Below are 18,631 nucleotides of genomic sequence, written 5' to 3'. Positions count from 1 at the left end.
CATTTGTCCAAAATTGAACAAGACAGATTAAGGTGTTGTCTGAAATGGGGAGTGCAGTCTACAGCATTAAAGCTGGCAACAAAATAGGCCAATAAGAAAAATAACAAATACAAACTGTAGCTACATTAAAACTAGTTTATGCAATTTAAAGAGGCATTTCTTCTCTTTATCAAGCTGATTTCTCCTGATAGGAAGAAAACCCAGTATATTCAAGCAACACAGGCCCTACAAGCTAGCTGTTTGATGCTAGGCACTGCCAGGGTGAGACTTTGTCTCGCTGCTTCTGTTTTCTGATAACAGGAGTATGAGTATAGAGAACACACATCCCCTGTGTATCCTTTGATGTAGAGCAGCTTGGTTCTCGCATTTCAAAACACAGGCTGGAAGGAAGATTGAGAGGGAAAATGGTATTCATGTCTTCATCATCCCAAAAAAAACAACTTCTTTCTGTAAGAGAAAATAAAATACAGGTTGGGCAATGAACTCTGTTTCTCCTTCCAGTCCTTCATGGCCCTCTCTGGTTTTGCTGACCCCAGTGGTTTCACAGAAAATTTTGGTTGTGTGCACTTTGCCCTGATTCTAACTTTTCTCTTTCTACTTTCAATTTGTCTGTTTCCTGTTATATCTGTTTTCATATCACCTTTTTCCTCTTTTTTCCTACATTTGCCCTTTGCTGATTCATTCTGTCTTTGTGACCTTCCCATTTAATCCAGCCTGTCTGTTCCTATAGAAACAGGGTCTATTGCAGCCAGGTTATTTGTTCATGCCTGTAGTCACAGCTGTTCCTGTTTCCTTTCTTCTAGCAATTTCTGAACCACTTTCAATAAGAGAGGGGCAGAGATCTAAAGTTTTATGAAAGTAACCATTCATTTGAAACCAAATCCATCCCCCAAAAATGACACCATGTAAATGTCTTAAAAGCTTACATCACAGCTTCTCCTCTGCAGAGGACATACAGATCAACCAGAGCTGTATGGGTTGTACTTGTTATGTGGTCATGTTAGCTACATCTGTGCTCTCCACAGGAATGCAGTTTGGAAAGCAGATTAAATACCTTACTGCCTCCAAATTGGTCCTGGTGCATCCACAGGAAAAATATTCCCATTATTTGACTTTCTGCAAATCTCATTCTGCTTTTTGCATATGCAGTTATTCCTGCTTGGCCTCAGTCATCAGGTCTCATGGCAGACCTAAGCTGGTATAGCCTCCTGCTCAAAGCTCCAAAGTCAGATCAAGTTGCTCAAGGCTTTGGCCAGTCAAGAACCTCAAATGGCAGCAACTCCACATCCTCTCCAAGCAGTCAGTCCCAGTACTTGGTCACTCTTACAGTAAAGAAATTTTTTCCTACTTTCATTGGAATATCCCTTGCTGTGTCTATTGCCTCTCATCTCTTTGCACCTGTGTCTGTCTTGCTCTTGTTTATAATCTTATATATAGTAGGAGATTGAAGCTAAATTCTCCAGTAACCTTCTCATCTAAAAGCTGAACAAACCCAGTTCTCTCTGCTTTAGATTAAAATTCATAATGCTTCAGCTCCCCAGCTATCTCCGCAGTTGTTCTTTTCTGGGCTTCTACCAGTTTGACACTCTCTCAAAACTAGCCACAGAGCCTCATGTAAAACTTCACAAGCATCAGCTCGAAAAGGAATAATAAATTCCTGTAACCTGCTGGCTTTTCTCTTCCTAATATAGCCACAAATGCTGTGGAACAACTTCCATCCCATGGGCAGGACTTTGCATTCATCCTTGTTGAACTTGGTTGAATTCCCATTTCTCTGTTCCTCCATCTTGGCAAGGTCCTTCTAAATGGTAGCCCTGTGTCAGACCTTTGGCACATTTACTGCCCCCTTCCCAGCATGGCATCATCTGTAAGTTGGCTGAATGTGCACTCCATCCCCTTGTCCAGGTCGTTCATGGAGATGCCGAACAGTACCAGCCTTGCTATTGAGCCCTGAGGAGCACTGCACATTTACTGCCATCAGCAGAACTTCACTCTATTGCATGATATTTACAATCTTTCTTTTACAGTTTCACATGTATAAAGTCTGAACCACCTGATAAATCAGAAGAACAAGATGTCTCCAATTAACGCACAGGACAAGATAGTAAAATCATGGGAATAAGAATGGGGCAGACATGATTCATTTTAGTAGCTAGTTATGAGGGTAGTCATTTTGAAGGTTTGCCTCATGCATACATATTGTTTATACATGGGAAACTCTCTAAAATTCCCTTTCTAGAGGGAGCATGGTGTATTTGAGCACAACCAGACATCAGAATTCCTAGGCTGCTTTAGAGTGCAGGACAACATAGTATAGGGCATCCAGCACTTCAGGTTCTGCTTGACTAGCCCCGCACAGAGCCATTCAAAAGCCAGTTTTTCCACTAAAAATGCTAATGCTTTTAAACAAGGGAATAGATCTCAACTTCTCATTCAAAATTGAAAACTAGTAACATTGCATTTTCTGAAAGAAAGGAGAGCTTGCAAGAGGTGATTAATAAGAACAATGAAAGCCTTTTGTTTGGACACTTCCATAATGAAACTATTGTGGGAGTTTGTGGGCAGAAGGTGCTTAGGAATTGTAGGCTGTATGATAAGAAGAGAAACCAAAAGTCACAAGAGCCCTTGCAAGATCCAGGAACTTAGTTGCCTTCAGGAAACAATTCAGTGTGCCTAAGTTGTGTAGCCAGCTGTTGAAAGAGATGCACCAAGGTATGAGAAATGTACAATGAGAAATGTATACCCACTTTGCATCCAGTTCACTTAGAGCACTGATGAGATAGAAGCAGCAGCAGTTGATGTTAGCCCATTAAGTCAGTGTACATTCAACGTGGTAGCATGGGAACATGTACATATACATAAATATATATGTGGTAGAAACTCACTTTATAGTGTATATAACCCATTGAAGAAATTTTGTTTTTTTGTTCCGTTACTTTATGTGATTGTCAATGACAACAGAAAATCTCTAAGTTGTGATTAAAAAAAGTTTTCTACAGTTTTTAGAATAAGGTTAGTCACAGTGGAAAAGTCAATTTTTATTGATTTTTCTGTTATAACAGCCTTTCACAGTACAGTGATGAAAACATGATGGATCCGTACAACTTGGCCATTTGTTTTGGGCCAACCCTGATGCCTGTTCCAGACATACAAGACCAGGTGTCTTGTCAGGCACATGTGAATGAGATAATCAAAACCATCATCATCCATCATGAGGCTATTTTTCCAGATGTGAAAGAACTTGATGGACCAGTGTATGAAAAATGCATGGCTGGAGATGACTATTGGTAAGTCAGAATCCTGTCTCCTAAACAAAATAATTAGGCTGGTTATCTGGATAACTCCTGTGGTATAGAATTCCTTTTGCACACAATAGAAGTATGAAAATAAATGAGAAGAGCATTCAGGTCCACACAGTAAAGTGTTAGGTATATAAAAGTGAAGCAAAGGCAATTATGATGAGGTTTCCTACATTTTGTGGAGGGAGCTGCTTTGTGTTCAGCCAGACAGAAGTAGAATTGTGGGTGTACAGAGCATGCAGGCAGGTAGGAAATTGTTTCTTTGGCTGTGAACTACCTTATCAAATTTCAGCCTGTGATACCTGCTCCTTTTCTTTGTTGTGCTCTAACTGGGCAGGTAGCTGAACACCACACAGCCACTCACTCACTTTCCCCACAATGGGATAGGAGAGACAGTTGGGAAAAAAAAAAAAGTAAAATTCATGTGTTGAAATGCAGACAGTTTAATAGGAGACAAAAGAAAGGCGAAATAACAATAATTAAGATATGCAAAACAAGGGATGCACAGTGCAGTTGCTCACCATCGTTGACAGTTGCCCAGTCAGTGCCCAAGCAGCAGCCCCTGACCAGCTTTGCCCCCAGTTTATATACTGAGCATAACACCAGGTGGTCTGGAATATCCATTTGGGTGTTTGGGGTCAGATGGCCTGGCTGTGTCTCCTTCCAGCTTCTTGTGTCCCCCAGTCTACTTGCAGGTGGGATGGGGTGTTCAGTGTAAACACTGCTCAGAAGCAACTTAAACATCAGTGTGTTATCAACATTATTCTCATCCTAAATACAAAATTCAACACTGTACCAGCTACTTGGATGAAAATTTACTCTATCCCAGCCAAAACCAGGACACACCCTTGACAACAAATGCACACACATTTTAAGGAATCAAATGTTCCGAGGGCTTCTTAATGTCTGAATTTTGTTTCAAGGAAACATATAGGCTTCTTTATTAATTATGTATTCATAGCATGCTAGGATAATTATGTTGCACATAACTTTGTAACATTATAAGAATAATTTTAAATAATCTCATGGAAGTGATGTATTTTTGATGTATTTGGCTCCTCTCTCTGCTCAACCTTCTGCTTGCCTGCAGTGACAGCCCATACAGTGAACATGGTACATTAGAGGAGGTGGACCAGGATGCCAGCACAGAGCCCCACACCAGTGAAGATGGTGAGTCTGTTACTTTACTGTGCCTTTGATGGGGGTAAGTTCTACAGGTGTTCCAGGCAGGAGACCTTCTTCCTTTCTTAATTGTGTCTTATTTGAAAGAAGGAAATTTCAGTCCTGGTGTTCTGTAGCAAATCTTTAATCTCTATTTGTGTGCTTTTGCACTCTTGATTCATCTGTGTTTGACCAGCTGTTTCCTTGTTCTCTCCTGATTTGCCCAGTCACAGGAAGGGCAAGAGAGAAACTATTTCAGTCAGCACATATTATTTTCTGAAATAATATTACATTTTTAGTGACTCTTTCATCTACAAAAACTAAACTTTTCAAAAGTGTGTCCTTAAATATTGCAGCTAGAGGATATTTTCCATTTAGGCTCTATTTTTAAATGAATTTAAAAGCTGCTCTCTCTAAAGTATTTATAACTGAAAAACATATGTGTACCCCCCACAGTGAAACTTTTGAACAGTAATAATTTTCTCTAAATATCAATTACATATACTTCTGGGTATGAGAGGTAACCATTAAAAACTTGATGCAACTGTTATATTAATTCTTTTTATCCAGGTCATAAATGTGTATTCAACATGTTTTTGTCCTGGGTAAAATTCATTATGTGACAGTTTGACCATCCCTCTGATGTCCCTCACAGTAACTTTTGCCAAGTTTCAAGCAAATTTAACAGATAGAAAAGGATTCTCAAAATTGTTATATAACTACTATTTTTGTGAGAATTAGTAGCCCGTTAGAGGTGAAGGATTCAGAATAACTCCCAATGTAGAGACGAGCAGCAGGCATTCCAGACAAAGCAACCAGTGCACTTAGCAGCAGTAGAAACAAAAGCTTCCCCTTGTCCCTTTCAGAGGATGTGTGGAGGAAGGAAGAGGAACAGAGCGGAGGAAAAGGGGAGGAAAAGAGCTACAGCAGAAAAGGATTTTTTTTTTTTTTTTATAATGTCATAAGGGATACTGTTTAGGAGCTGGGACAATTGCTGTAGGGAAGGGAAACCGGAAGGTGTATGTATAGGAAACCTGGCTACACTGCTCCCATTGCACACAGAGCAAAGTAAACAATAGTTCCACTCTAGCTGTACCCGTCTGCTTTGTCACGTATGCAAGCTGTCAGTGACAGATTGTCTGTCTCTTCCCCTTTGCCAAGGTGAAGAGGGGCAGGCAGAGTCTGTCAGTGCAGCTGTTTGGAGAGGAGGGACATTTGGGTGGGCAGACATTACAGAAGGGGGGAAAACAGAATAGGAGAAAAATTTTGGTCTTCTGCCTGGGTGTATAGCCATGCCTGTGCAGCAGGGCTATACAACAGCTCTACAAGAGAGGCTGTGCATGGGTTCCTCTTGACCAGCTCTCTACAACTAAACCCACCATCTTTCAACAACACCTCTCTTCTAAGCAGTGTGAACAAACTCATAATTGCACCTTATTTTTCCAAGACAGTATAACTATACTTTAGAAGAACTCCTTCTTCCATTGGAGTTATGAAGCAAGAGTGGAAGCTGAGGAAGTCTGCCTGTCTCTCATTTAGAACACATGTGAATTGTAGATGACACGCCAGTTCAATATATTGGGGCCAACTTCAGGGTTCCATTACCAAACTGAGAGACAAAGGCATGAGTGGACATGGAGAAGAAGTGCAGCTTTTCAGCAATCATCAAAAGCACTTACTTCAAAGCCATGACTAGGAAAGATGAAAACATCAGCAGGATCCAGAGGAGCAGGACTGTGGCATCGCACGATGCATCATTTGTGCCTCGATCATCATGGGCTTTATCCCACCACTTCGCTGTTGCACCAGTTTTACATTTCTGTCTAGTATTACTTGTGTTATGACTGTATCACTTGGGAAGACAAACCTTGAAGAGAATACTTGTCAACAGGACAAAGTTCTGTTAAAGGATTTAACTGCTTAAGATGTGTTTTTGTTCATCAGATCACCCAGTAGTTTAATTCTAGTTGCTTTGTCACACCTTTTAATTAATTCAGTGCCAAAAGGAAGCAGACATTTGTGTTTACAGAGAAATAATTGTTAGCACAAAAATATTTGTAAGCTAGGTAAATACTGCTGCAGAATTGAAGATTATTAAGCCAGGATTGCATACAAAACCTTTTGGTCTTCAATTTCCAACCTGCAAGGTCTAAACCATTTTTTCCCATTAATATGGCTTTCTGTTGTAATAGCACATTTTTCTAATGTAGGTTACAGACTAAATTAAATGCACTCACTCTCTCTTTGCACACACATTCATGTGTTTGTTCTCTGGTCAATTCCTTTTAAAAAACATTATTTACACCAGATACAAGGTGAAAATTTTTCAGCTTGCTTATTGAACTCTATGAGAGTCACTGATTGACACGTGGTGGATTTTAAAAAACTTCTATTAAAGGGTCTGGAGTATTTTGGGGGTTTAATGTGATTGATTCATTGATTGTAAGCTGGATGCATCACTGCCAGCTGCATGTGGAGAGAGAGAAAGGGAGGTACCGCTTTGCTGCTGTATTGATTGGACACATGGTACTTACATGGTTCCCTCTGTTAGGACATGGAAGAAGCAGATTTTGTAAATGCTAAGGGTTATTCCTCATGTTGGAAATCTGATCAGTTTTATGCTAAAATGTTGTATAGATACATAAGACCGAACAGCCTACCCCACAGGAATTACAGGGTCATTGAAATATAATCCAGAGGTTATGATCAAAACCAGAAGGATTTATTTTACTTGCTGTTGCTATAAAGTTAAACTGCAAGTGGCTCTCTCTGTGCCTGCCAGAAAAACGCCATCTGTAGGAACTGTGTCAGTAATGCTAGAAATGTTCATTACAATTCAGAAAACAACAAAACTTTAAAAACTGAACATTAAATTATGTCCGCAGAAGTAAAATGAAATAGACTGGGGGGAAGAAAGACTAGCACATCTAAATAATTGTTTGGGGATTTTTCCCCTAAGTTAACTGGTATTTCAGTTTATCACTGGAAAGGGAAGCAGGAAAGAAAAGGAACTGCATTTTACTGTGGTGTTTTCCAGCTTTTTTAGATATGCAGAAGGTATACTGATGAGGAAAACATATAAGTCTTTCCTTTCTCCTGAATCTGGAAATGAAATTTAATTTATGAAGTTCAGAACATTTGTACTCAAGATGAGAGACAAAAAAAAATCTGTAATTTTGTTGCAGACAAACCTTTACCTGAAAATGTCTCTTCAGTAAAGATTCAAAGGACATTGTTCATGTTTTACTGAAACAGCTGTTAGCGTATTTCCTTTACCTTCAAATCAATGGAGATTCTTTATTCTTGTTGTAGTCATATAGTAAAGAGTGACGAGATCTGTCTGCAAAGGAAGTAAACGTTTCCTGAGGAAGTTAGGCAGATGGAGTTTTCCTAGGAAAACATACATAAAATTAATACCATACTCTTCACAGATATCTCGTAAACTTAGCATGAAACTTGAGATGGTATTTCTGCTGAAAACAAAATTTACAGGGCCATGTTAAACTGTTTTTGTTGTGTTCCCAACACATAATCATTTTCTTTCTCTTCAGTAGTGCATGCTGTGATTGACACTTCGTCAAACTCTGTTTTGTCAACACCTTGCAACACTTCTTTGCTTTTGCTCTCCCCAGTCAGACAACTGCTGTCCTGAGGACAGGACTTTGAAATAGCAAAACCACTCTATTCTTTGATGGGATGCAGAAGAAGATACAGAAATAGGGAGATAGCATCTTCCTGGGGAGCTCAAGGACATAATTTATTCCAAACAGACAGGGTACACCTGGGAAAACTGAGGAAGTACAGAGCAGAGGGACAGCAACTCTCCTAGAAAAAGTGCAGGGGATGGTGTCCCCTCCTTTCCTTAATTCCTTGTGCCCTGAGGCATAGAGGGCAGCCCAAGGCCAGTTCAGTGCCATCACCTCTGTAGGGAGGTTAGGTCTACATCTGGCACTCTAATCCCAAAACTAAAACTAACACTCGCATTTCTTTTGCCCTTTCTGCTCTCCCAAGCAGCAGAAGTTTTTCCCACAGTTCTTCAGTTTGTCCTAATTTTTCACTTCCATAGCATTGCCTGATTCACTAGAGATGATAGCTGGTGAGATCCTGTATGTCGTCAAATACTTCTTGCTATTTTAGGTGAATGCCTGCAGGTGTGGACAGAGCAGTGCAAGTACACTTCCCTCCAAACTGTCAATTTTACTGTTAGATACTCAGTATCACACAGAATTTGAGTTACACATCCCAAATTTAGCTTTCATTACCTTAGTTTTCTGGAAATACTCATCTGTCATTCAGTAACCTTGATATTAAATGGCTTAACTTTCCAAAATGCATTTATGTCTAGGAGTAACTGTCATTGTACTTTGGTTTTCACTATTAAAGCTTGACCTGTAACAAGGTGAATTATTATTTAAGTGCAGTCTTAGTACTGTTTGCTGTAGGAAAATTATCTCTGTGTATAGGCAAATGAAAAAACCCCTTTCACAGTAGGAAAACCTGTCTGAACCCATTTTTTGTCCTCTTCATGAAATGTACTGGGCACTCCTCCCTGAGGAGGTGGAATTTGTTGCCCAGGCAATCTGATGTACATGTCTCAAAAGTCACATCCATTATGGGTTCATTAACAATTCATACAGCTGGTTCCAGTGGGACAACATCATTCAGACCTCTGAGAAAGTACATGAGTTTTGCAGATGGTAGAAGGACACAATAAACAGGATTACCATTGCACACCACACTTAGATGAGCATAATTCCACTGAGCAAGACAGAGCTATTTCTAATTTAGTCCACTAATTTGTAAATAACAATACCTGTATACTCAGTTGTGGGATACTGTATGGTCTGTTGAAGTTAGCAGAGAAACAGGGAATTCCATAGCTAAACAGTGTAGGGGTTTGTCCATCAATCCAATACTCATGCGCATTACCAGTTAACTGTGGAGAATGTCTAAGGAAAATATGTGAAGGAAATTTGAGATTTATGACTTACTGTAAAACTCTTTTGTTTGGTTGACTGTTTTGGTTTTTTTACATTTTAAAGTATTTGCCTGTTAGTGAGTGACTGGCTCTCCAAACTCTGAGAGGTTTTATTTCTGAATTCTTGACCAACTCTACCATAACCCATAAATTAGCTGTAATCTGAGAAAAGCGTGTTCATACAAGTGTCTGTTCCTTTTCAATCCTACCCGATTCCAGTTATTTCCTTCCTAAAACAAATTCCACAAGCAAGGTACATGATAGAAGAGGAACTGTGTTCTTTTGTCAGTGTTACATTATTGCCATTTCATATTACCTTTTCATATATAAACAGGCATGTTTGGTTTTACCTCTTTTCATTTTCTGTGCCTTACAGTTGCTTTGTGGCATCTGCATTTTCTGTTAGACTGTAGGAATGATGACAGGGTAGCATATTACCATAACCACCATTAGAGGTTTCCCAGTTTTCCAGAATGTTTCTTTCTATGTCAACTTTGTATTTCCTTTGCTTAATAACATAAAACCGAGAACCCGTTCAGCCCTGCCCACCAGGAAATGCTGGTGAGCGAGACATTCGTAGGGGCCATGATGTTTGTTACAAATTCTCATCCGTCAGGCTGAACAAAGACATTGGACATGTATCAGGGTACTCTTATGTTTTATTGTACAGTCACCATAACAGAATCACAGAATCACTAGGTTGAAAAAGACCTTCAAGATCATTGAGTCCAACTGATATTGGCTAACACACCCTTAGATTTCTTACAACAGACTTCCACAAGAGTGGAGGTGAACAAGCCCTTAGTTTTTTACAGTACACTTCAGCAAGTTCTCAACTCCCACAACACAACCAAAGGTGCTGACTCACGAGTCACAGTACACTTGATATTCAAAGGTGCTGGCTCACAAGCTCTTCCCTCCCACAACAAACTTCAGAGCAGAGTATAGGGTGGAATATGATAGTTGTGCTTTGCCCAGGCAAGGCAAGAAAACAAGAAATAACACCAGTGATTAGATCCCGCATTGTTGCTGCTGTGTCAGTGGTCCAGAGCAGGGGCTGCTAGACAAGGAAAGCAAAAGGGAGAAAGAGAAAAAAGACAGAGAACAAAAAAGATAATATGGTCCTCTATAGCCATCCAGTAGGGATGAATTTTCAGGAAAGAATACTGTTATTGCTAGGTTCTTATTCGTATTTATATAATAAAGTAATTCCTGCCACCATACATTACTTTTATGTTTGTAACAGTGAATTCCACATATCACTGTATTCCATCTCTGTAAAGTTTCTGAGTTAGTAACTTCTAAACACTGCAGTTTGTCAGTGACAGGAACGCTTAATGTGACTGCAGAAGTAGCAAATCAAAAGACAGTCTTCTGCAGGCTGGGCAAGTTATTTAAAAAATGAGCTGCAAACTATAACCTCAATAAAGGTGCTGTCATTATGTTCTCACACTGTAGAACAAAGTTAATTTTAAAAAGACATTCCTGTGCAAAATGTTGTCATAAAGGGACAGTGGCATTCATTACCAGCCTGGTTCTTTGGGGAATTACAACCTCAGCAATTTTAATTTTCACCAGACAGAAAGTTGCTATGCTAGTCATTAGCCCAGATGTTAATTTCCATCTAAATATTGCTCTAATTATGTAAAGAAATTAGTCATTTCAGGGACTCTTGAGTTACTGGAATCATCAGAGTATGTCATTTTTAGACCTGTATTTTGCAGTTTTTTCTTTATGTTTTCAGACTTTGATGACAAAATTTAATCTGTTAGAGCTCAGGTGCCTTTGGTTTTATGCAGACAAAATGAGAGCTTGTAAAAATCACAGCTGTTTGCTGGATGCCTGGGCACAGCTCTGGCCATACTTGCAGGGCCCCTTTGCTGACATCGGTAGGTCTCCAGCCTAGCGCAGGTTATAGGATGAGCCCGTTGCCAGGCTAAGGCTGAATTTACGAACATTCTGACAGAGGATTAGCCAGGACTGCTGGAGCCAGTGTTTGGCTTCAGAAAACATCAGCCTCCCCTGCAGAAAGGGCAGCTCAGGATTTTGGAGCAGGCAGAGCTGCTTTAAGCAACTTGAGGCCACACAGGGACTGTCCCTGTGGTGTGGAGCCGTCTTGTCTCACTCCAAAAGGGCTTTAAGGAAGTGGATTAAAGCACGAGGCTCTGGTGCTGTGTAAAAGGTTTCAGTAGGTCTGTATGCTTGTCACGTAAAAGACAGAAATTCCATGGCCCAGTTAGGCAGGGTATCCCTACTCATGCACGGACTAACCTTGTCTTCCTTCCTTTGCCACTGCAGATGGTAAAAGCACTCCTATTTACTTTTCCCTTATCATGCTGGTTCCTTGGGCTTTTGATTATTCATCTGAGTCTGTTCATTTGATTTTCAGAAGTCTTTATTGCCTGGCCTCCATCCCAGTCTCCAGCCATGCAGGAGCCCTTCCAGCAGGAGGCAGAGGCCTCTCTCATAAAGGCAGTTGTAACATTTGAGTACGCTGTTGTTTTCTGCAGCTGCTGAAGCAACCCAGATGTTTTACACCTGGGATGCCGATTATGCTTCTTTGTAAGGGGCACATTGTAACCACTGCCTGTTGTCTGCCTGCCTTCAGCTGATCTCTGTCAGAATGAGCACTGAGGAAAAGCAAAAAATGGGGTTTATGAAACCAAAATGAGCGATATGGAATCTGGTAATTGTTGTTCTTCCCACCCAGAGTGCGAGCCCATAGAAGCTATTGCCAAGTTTGACTATGTTGGAAGATCTGCACGAGAACTCTCTTTCAAGAAAGGAGCTTCCCTTCTGCTGTATCACCGAGCGTCTGAAGACTGGTGGGAAGGAAGGCACAATGGAATTGATGGCCTTGTCCCTCACCAGTACATAGTGGTGCAGGATATGTAAGCAGTGTCTGGTGTGACTGGGTTCTTGGGGGCTGTAAAGTCTAAAGTGCTTAGCAATATTTTCCAAATGGGTCAGTGGTTTGAAGGGTCAGATAGATTTGCCTTCTATGCAGGATACCTGTCTTTACTGCCCTGAATTGAAAGCTCTGTCAAAAACTACTACTAGGCCAAGCTACTTCCATGGCTACGTCCCCAGTACATTAAGAGAAAGACACTGCTGCACCTATTTTAATTTGATTATCCTTTTGTAGCAGTTGCTGACTTTTAACTTCAGAATAGCAAGAGCTGGGGAAATGCAGCCCTGAACTCTTGTTTCGCAGTATTAGGCATGTGCTTTGCCAAGGATAACAAAGTTCTTTACAGAAAGGTTACATCCACTCAAAATGTAAAGAGCTCAGTAAACAGAAGGATTATAAACAATTCTGGGAGATGTGCAAGGGCTGCAGTGCATTTATAACATGCCTGCTTTTCTTAAGGGGATTAAAATCTGAGAGTGCCAAGGTGTTCTGTCACGCTTCACTCGCTCACTTCTCATCTTGCCACCTGTGTTCTGTTCAGGGATGATACCTTCTCAGATACACTGAGCCAAAAAGCAGACAGTGAGGCCAGCAGCGGACCCATAACTGAGGACAAGTCATCATCAAAGGATATGAACTCCCCCACTGACCGTCACTCAGATGTGTATTTAGGAAGGTAAGCTTCAGCATAACATGTTCTCAGTTCCTGCTCACAGCTCAGTGTTTACACAGTAATTACTCCTCCACATGTTTATGCTGGGTCACTACAACTTGTTCTACCACCACTTATCTACTGGTGCAGGCAAAGAAAGAGATCAGAACCTCCACCTCCCCTACGACGCCCAGGAAGGAGCAGTGATGGCCACTGCCCAGTACACCCACCTCACCCTCTCTCCAACTCGGCCATGGAGCTGGGCTCCCCCAACCTGGCAACTCACTGCAGTCCCAGAGCCCTCCTTCAGAATCGCAACCTCAATGCTGACAGCCCTGAACGGCGGCGCAGGCCTGGCCACGGCAGCCTCACCAACATCAGCAGACATGATTCGCTAAAGAAGATTGATAGCCCCCCCATTAGAAGGTCTACATCTTCTGGTCAGTACACAGGTTTCAATGACCATAAACCACTGGACCCAGAGTCAATAGCTCAGGTTTGTGTCTTTTTTATTTATTGGACTGTCTGATTTTCTGAGCAGCAAATCTCATTGAATAGCACGGCACAGAGCACGTGCACTGGTGGGAAGGTGTGTGCGGGGAATATCCTGCTTGCCTTTCCAAACAAGGGTGTGTGTGAAAGAAGATGCATTGAGCAGTCATGAATAGAAGAAACACAAAGGAGAGTAAATATTGCAGAAGCAATAAAAATAAATTATTTCCCATTACACTGTAATGAAATTGCCTCTGCCATACAGAACACTAGGACAGTATTACAACAGCTACATAGATCGCTGTGCTCTGTTGAAGGCTGGCCTATTCTGACTTGCATGTAATTAGTGTTCAGTTATGTCTCAGTATTGCGGTAAGCAGAAAAGTGCTCTGACTGGCCAGTAGTGACCATTGCCATTCAAAGCAGGTTTACGGTCCACAGTCTTGTGTATTTTATGGTTTTCATACAGTTCATGTTATGTTTTGATTTGATGCATGTAGTAGAACCTGATGTGCAAGACATTGCAGCTGCATAAATTGTGGGCCATCTTACACCTGTGTGAACTAGTATCATTCCTGGCAGTGAAGAGGTGAAAAGAATGGAGTAGGAAGCATCCTGATCATCAAATTGGTCTGTTGTACTGAGCTGGTAACAGCTCTTGAGTAAATAGATACTTCTGTCTTCAGAACTCACATTTTGTCTAGGTAGGATAACGCGATTACTAGGAGCACCCTGAGGGTGCTCTATGATTGCAAACACATCTTACAATAACACCAGCACTCATGTTTTAAAATTTAATGCACTGATATTGCTTGCTTTCAAACTCTGCCTCCAGTAAGGAATAGAAGTGACTGGCATGCTTAGGTCAGAACCTATGTACTAGGGTTAGAAAGTGCAAGTGTTTCACTGTTTTATTTTATTCTAAGTTATTCATTTACTTTCCTGGAATAGTGCTGTTTGGCTTAAGAGACCTCTTTTTTTATGCAGAGACTGGTGATCATTTGGCAGTGGGAGAACCCAGACTTTGATTAAACTATGTGAAAGTCCATGTGAGCAGGCAGGGAACACAATATATTTTAAGCTTAGCTGTATCTCAGTACTACTGAAAAGCATTCAACTAGTATCTTGGTGCATTCTTTTAGCCTTCAGGCCTGAAATAGTTTTTCTTAGGTATGCATACTGACCAATATCTTACAGGATTTTTCTGTTTAAGGTTTAACTCGGTGAAATAAGAGGAGAGAAGAGCTGATAGGCACACAAACTTTATTTCCTTAGAAAACTAGGTTTTGTAACCCATGTGAGGGTATACAGACCCTGAACACTTGAGGCTTTAGATGAGCAGAGCAGTTAGATGAGCAAATGGAAGAGAGTGAGTAAATGGACTAAAATCTTTACAGTTGCCAGTACCCAAGAGATGACAGAAATCTTCACCACTAAAATACTCCTTAAGCAAACATCAATTGTGCTGACAATCACTTCATAAATGGCTTGCAGATTTTGGTGTAACACCTTTTTTTTTATTCTGTCATATGAACAAGGTTAAATGCTTGTAATGTCCACTCAAAGCTGCCATGTTGTCAATCGTAATGTCTTTCAAATAAATCTGGTGGAAACTGATTTTAGTACCATCATAACTGTTAGAGGATGGTTGGTGAATTAATTAATGCACTTCCTTCCCCCTCCCCTTTGTCCTCTGGCATTCAGTAGCAATGTGAATGACATGCTGCTCTCTCTTGTGCTCTGACCCAGGACATCGAGGAGACGATGAACACAGCACTGAACGAGCTCCGTGAGCTGGAGCGGCAGAGCTCAGCCAAACACGCCCCTGATGTTGTGCTGGACACCTTGGAGCAAATGAAAAACACCCCCACCCCTGCCACCTCCACAGAGTCTCTCAGCCCTCTCCACAGCGTTGTTTTAAGGAGCTCTGAGCCTCAGATCCGCCGTAGCACTAGTTCTTCCAGTGACACCATGAGTACTTTCAAGCCCATGGTGGCCCCTAGAATGGGAGTGCAGCTGAAACCTCCTGCTCTTAGGCCAAAACCTATTGTTCTTCCAAAAACAAATCCTAGCATAGGGCCTACTCCTCCTTCCCAGGGTCCAGCCGACAAATCTTGCACAATGTAGGCAGCTCAGCCACCCACAGTGCCCAGCTGGGGTGTGCTAGGGAAAGGGATGGATTAACAATAGAAGTCAGGGCTCCGTAACATCATCTGTTCATGTTTGTAACTGGAGAGGCTTTGTTTTTCAGTGTTTTTGAATGTATTGTCTGAAAGTAGCTACATTAACATGGGCATTTGTATTTTGTATGGTTTCGATTAAATGAAAAACTGGACAATTGTGCATAGTTTTAAAAAACAAACATAGACTTACTTGAAAACTTGATGCTGCACCATTTGTAATAAAACCAACACAGATCACAAACAGCTTGCCACGTTGTACCATACTTCACAGTCTTACTGTAGCTATATAATAACAGATCCTGCACAAAACTAAGGGGCGGGAGGGGGTTCAGGGGACATGGAGCCTCTCATTTCTGGGTCACCTAACCAAATCTCAAGCAGGTTAGTAAGAACTGAAATTTAGCATGTGAGGATTAAGTGTCTGTGTGGAATGTCTAAGTCATCTCAGGCCACATTTCTTATTTAAGACACAAAAAAAAAATCACCAAACCCTCACAACTCCTAATTGGCACCAAGTTTTAGCTTTCTTGTTGGCAGTCTCACTAGAGGCAAGTGCTGGATGGAGCTGGAGGTCACATTGCTCTCACTGATACAAAGCAGCATTCCAGGACACAGCTAAAGCACATCTCCAGGATAGTACCTAGAAACTCCTTTTGCTGCCCTCTGTAATAGTGTACCTTTTCCCATGAAGCTAGACCTTCATTCCCTGATACCACATTTTTTACAAAAGCTAAATTTGTTTGAAGTTCACAGAAGCCAGGCTCTGAGGAGTGCGTGAACCCGTTGGTCCTTTAGGGAGCATGAGGGGCTATTAAAGGGATCAACTAGTCAGTAATTCAGAAAAGTATCCCATTGACTTTATTTTTATTGCTCAGTGTCCAACTAAGGAGGCGATTTGGGTTGCAACAGTCCCAAGTTTCGAGCTGACCCAGCCGTGCTGACTGCCTTGCACAGCGCAAACGCTCCGTTGTGCTGACGGCAGCAAGACAGGGACTCTGAAGAGGGACTACCCCCTGCCAGTGGTGCAGGGGTCATTCAGAGGACAGGCAGCTGAGTTTCTACTGCCTAGATTTAAGCTGACTAAAGTTTTCCGTAACCCCTTTCCCCTCCACTTCCCCTTTTTTTAATGGCAGAAATCAGTACCTTTCTTATGTCTGTGTGAGTGGCGACTGTCAACTTTGCTTAGTGTTCTGTTTTTAAACTTCGTTAGGCGTGAGCTAAACCTTCAGCTTGTTGCACACTGCAACAGTAAGCCATAATATTATTTCTGTGAACATGTTTTCAAACATCTAGTCCATAAAAGCAGTTTCATTGAATAAAAAGGGGGAAAAAAAATCATTTGTGGGCCACCTACAGAAGTATGACTGGCTGTAATTAAAGTCTGTCTTTCCACATACTCTGTAAGATCTCACTTTTGGAAAGCTTGAAATTGTGTAACTCAGTATACATGAACAACTGAGTTTGGGAGGAGAAGAGTAGTGACAAAATTTGATAGACATAATTGCTGAGATGACAGGAGTAATTTCCTGTTGTTATTTGGGAGCAATTTATTCCTGCTCTGGTTTACAGCTTCTAGACAGGTGATGCAATGTGAAGCTCCAAGCTTCACAGGTGAGAAGTACTCAATGAGCTGACTCAGAGCCCCAAACTATTGCTGGTATTTGAAAACACTTTTCAATCCAGTCACAGACTTCACACCTAGGTTAGAGGCAGTCATAATCCACCACAGTGGGCTGTGCAGCATGGGTCAGCAAACCTCCATCCTTGTCAACTGTCCTGTCTGGTCCTAGCACCAGGGCCAGAGCCTAAGCCAGACCAGCCCCAGCTGCAGACCAGTGCTGGTCTGTAGGGTCTGCTCACTTGTTTGGGACCAGAGATATTTTCAAGTAGTTCCCCAGTTTACTAGACTCAGTGGAACAAAACTGGAATTTCAGCTTTCATTTGCATACAGTTTTTGTCTAGCATTTTTAAATTAACCCACCTGGCACAATTGAGATGGATACCTGTATCTTTAAATTGCATAGGGAATTTTGTATGTTTAAATAACTGTACTGGACTCCATAATGCTTATATTAGAAATTGTTTAGCAAAAGAAAATATTAGAAACAGTGCATTTAGTGAATGCATCCACTTAGTGCATTCACACAGTTAATGTGTAGTTTGATGGTTATTATAGATACTTTAAAGCATAGTAAGTGGATATGTAACAGGAAAGACTGCTACATCTACAGGCGTACTAAAGGGTAACTCCTGCACACGTAATCCAATCAGTATTGTCCTTTACTGTCAAGTTTGATGAATTGCAGTACTGGTAGCTTCCTGCTTGTTGACTGTTACCTACTTGTGTCAATGTACATCTGTAGTATGTACATGTGAAAGTGCCTTTAAATTTTAGAGGAGCTTTAGCTTTGCTCTTGTACTGTTGCATTTCCATTGCATCCTTTCCTGTTCGTGTATGGCTGCATTCCCATTGCATTCCTTCCACTCTTGAAGATCAGATAAAAACATGGAAAATCCACAGTTCTGGAAGAAAAATGTACTGTTAATCTGTTGTGACAATGCACTTTTATGTATAGTACTGTACATTTTTGGCATGTACCATTACAAGCTTCAGTATACATTCAAGTTTGTTCCTCATAGTGTAACTTTATAATAAAGAAGATAGTTCTGTCTGTGTGTGTAGTTTTGCTGGGGAAACCACTGTATTTTCCAACATGGATTGATGATCTACTTCACACACAAGGGAGCATCCAGCACACCAGCATCCCCCAGCTACCCACACCCCACACTGCATCAAGAGTTATCACCCTCTTGGTCTGAAAAAGCGCTTGTTCCTGGAAAGTTCCTCCTTAACTTAAAAGCCCCTCTGTACCTGAAGACCCCTCACAAAGAGCCAGCAACTTCACATAGTTCTGCCTGAGCACCCATCAAGAGTAGTCAGTCGTGCTCACACTG

General features: G+C 41.2%; 1 protein-coding gene across 5 annotated transcripts in view; it reads left to right on the top strand.

Annotated features, from left to right (window-relative positions):
• Positions 1-18,348, top strand: part of SRGAP1 (SLIT-ROBO Rho GTPase activating protein 1) — a 139,674-nt gene extending 121,326 nt beyond the window's left edge. For all 5 annotated transcript variants that reach the window (XM_005519318.3, XM_088055030.1, XM_088055031.1 and 2 more), the window contains exons 17-22: positions 3,063-3,287; positions 4,390-4,469; positions 12,149-12,329; positions 12,891-13,025; positions 13,152-13,497; positions 15,243-18,348. In XM_005519318.3, coding sequence (XP_005519375.1) covers positions 3,063-3,287; positions 4,390-4,469; positions 12,149-12,329; positions 12,891-13,025; positions 13,152-13,497; positions 15,243-15,620 — 1,345 coding nt within the window. In that variant the 3' untranslated portion in view covers positions 15,621-18,348. The remainder of the gene's footprint in view (positions 1-3,062; positions 3,288-4,389; positions 4,470-12,148; positions 12,330-12,890; positions 13,026-13,151; positions 13,498-15,242) is intronic.
• Positions 18,349-18,631: the final 283 nt, after the last annotated feature.

This window comes from Pseudopodoces humilis, chromosome 5 (genome assembly GCF_049639895.1).
Source record: "Pseudopodoces humilis isolate 2021_Gansu_Grassland_sample_001 chromosome 5, ASM4963989v1, whole genome shotgun sequence".
Lineage (NCBI taxonomy): Eukaryota > Metazoa > Chordata > Aves > Passeriformes > Paridae > Pseudopodoces > Pseudopodoces humilis.
This window is presented reverse-complemented; position numbering and strand designations above follow the sequence as displayed.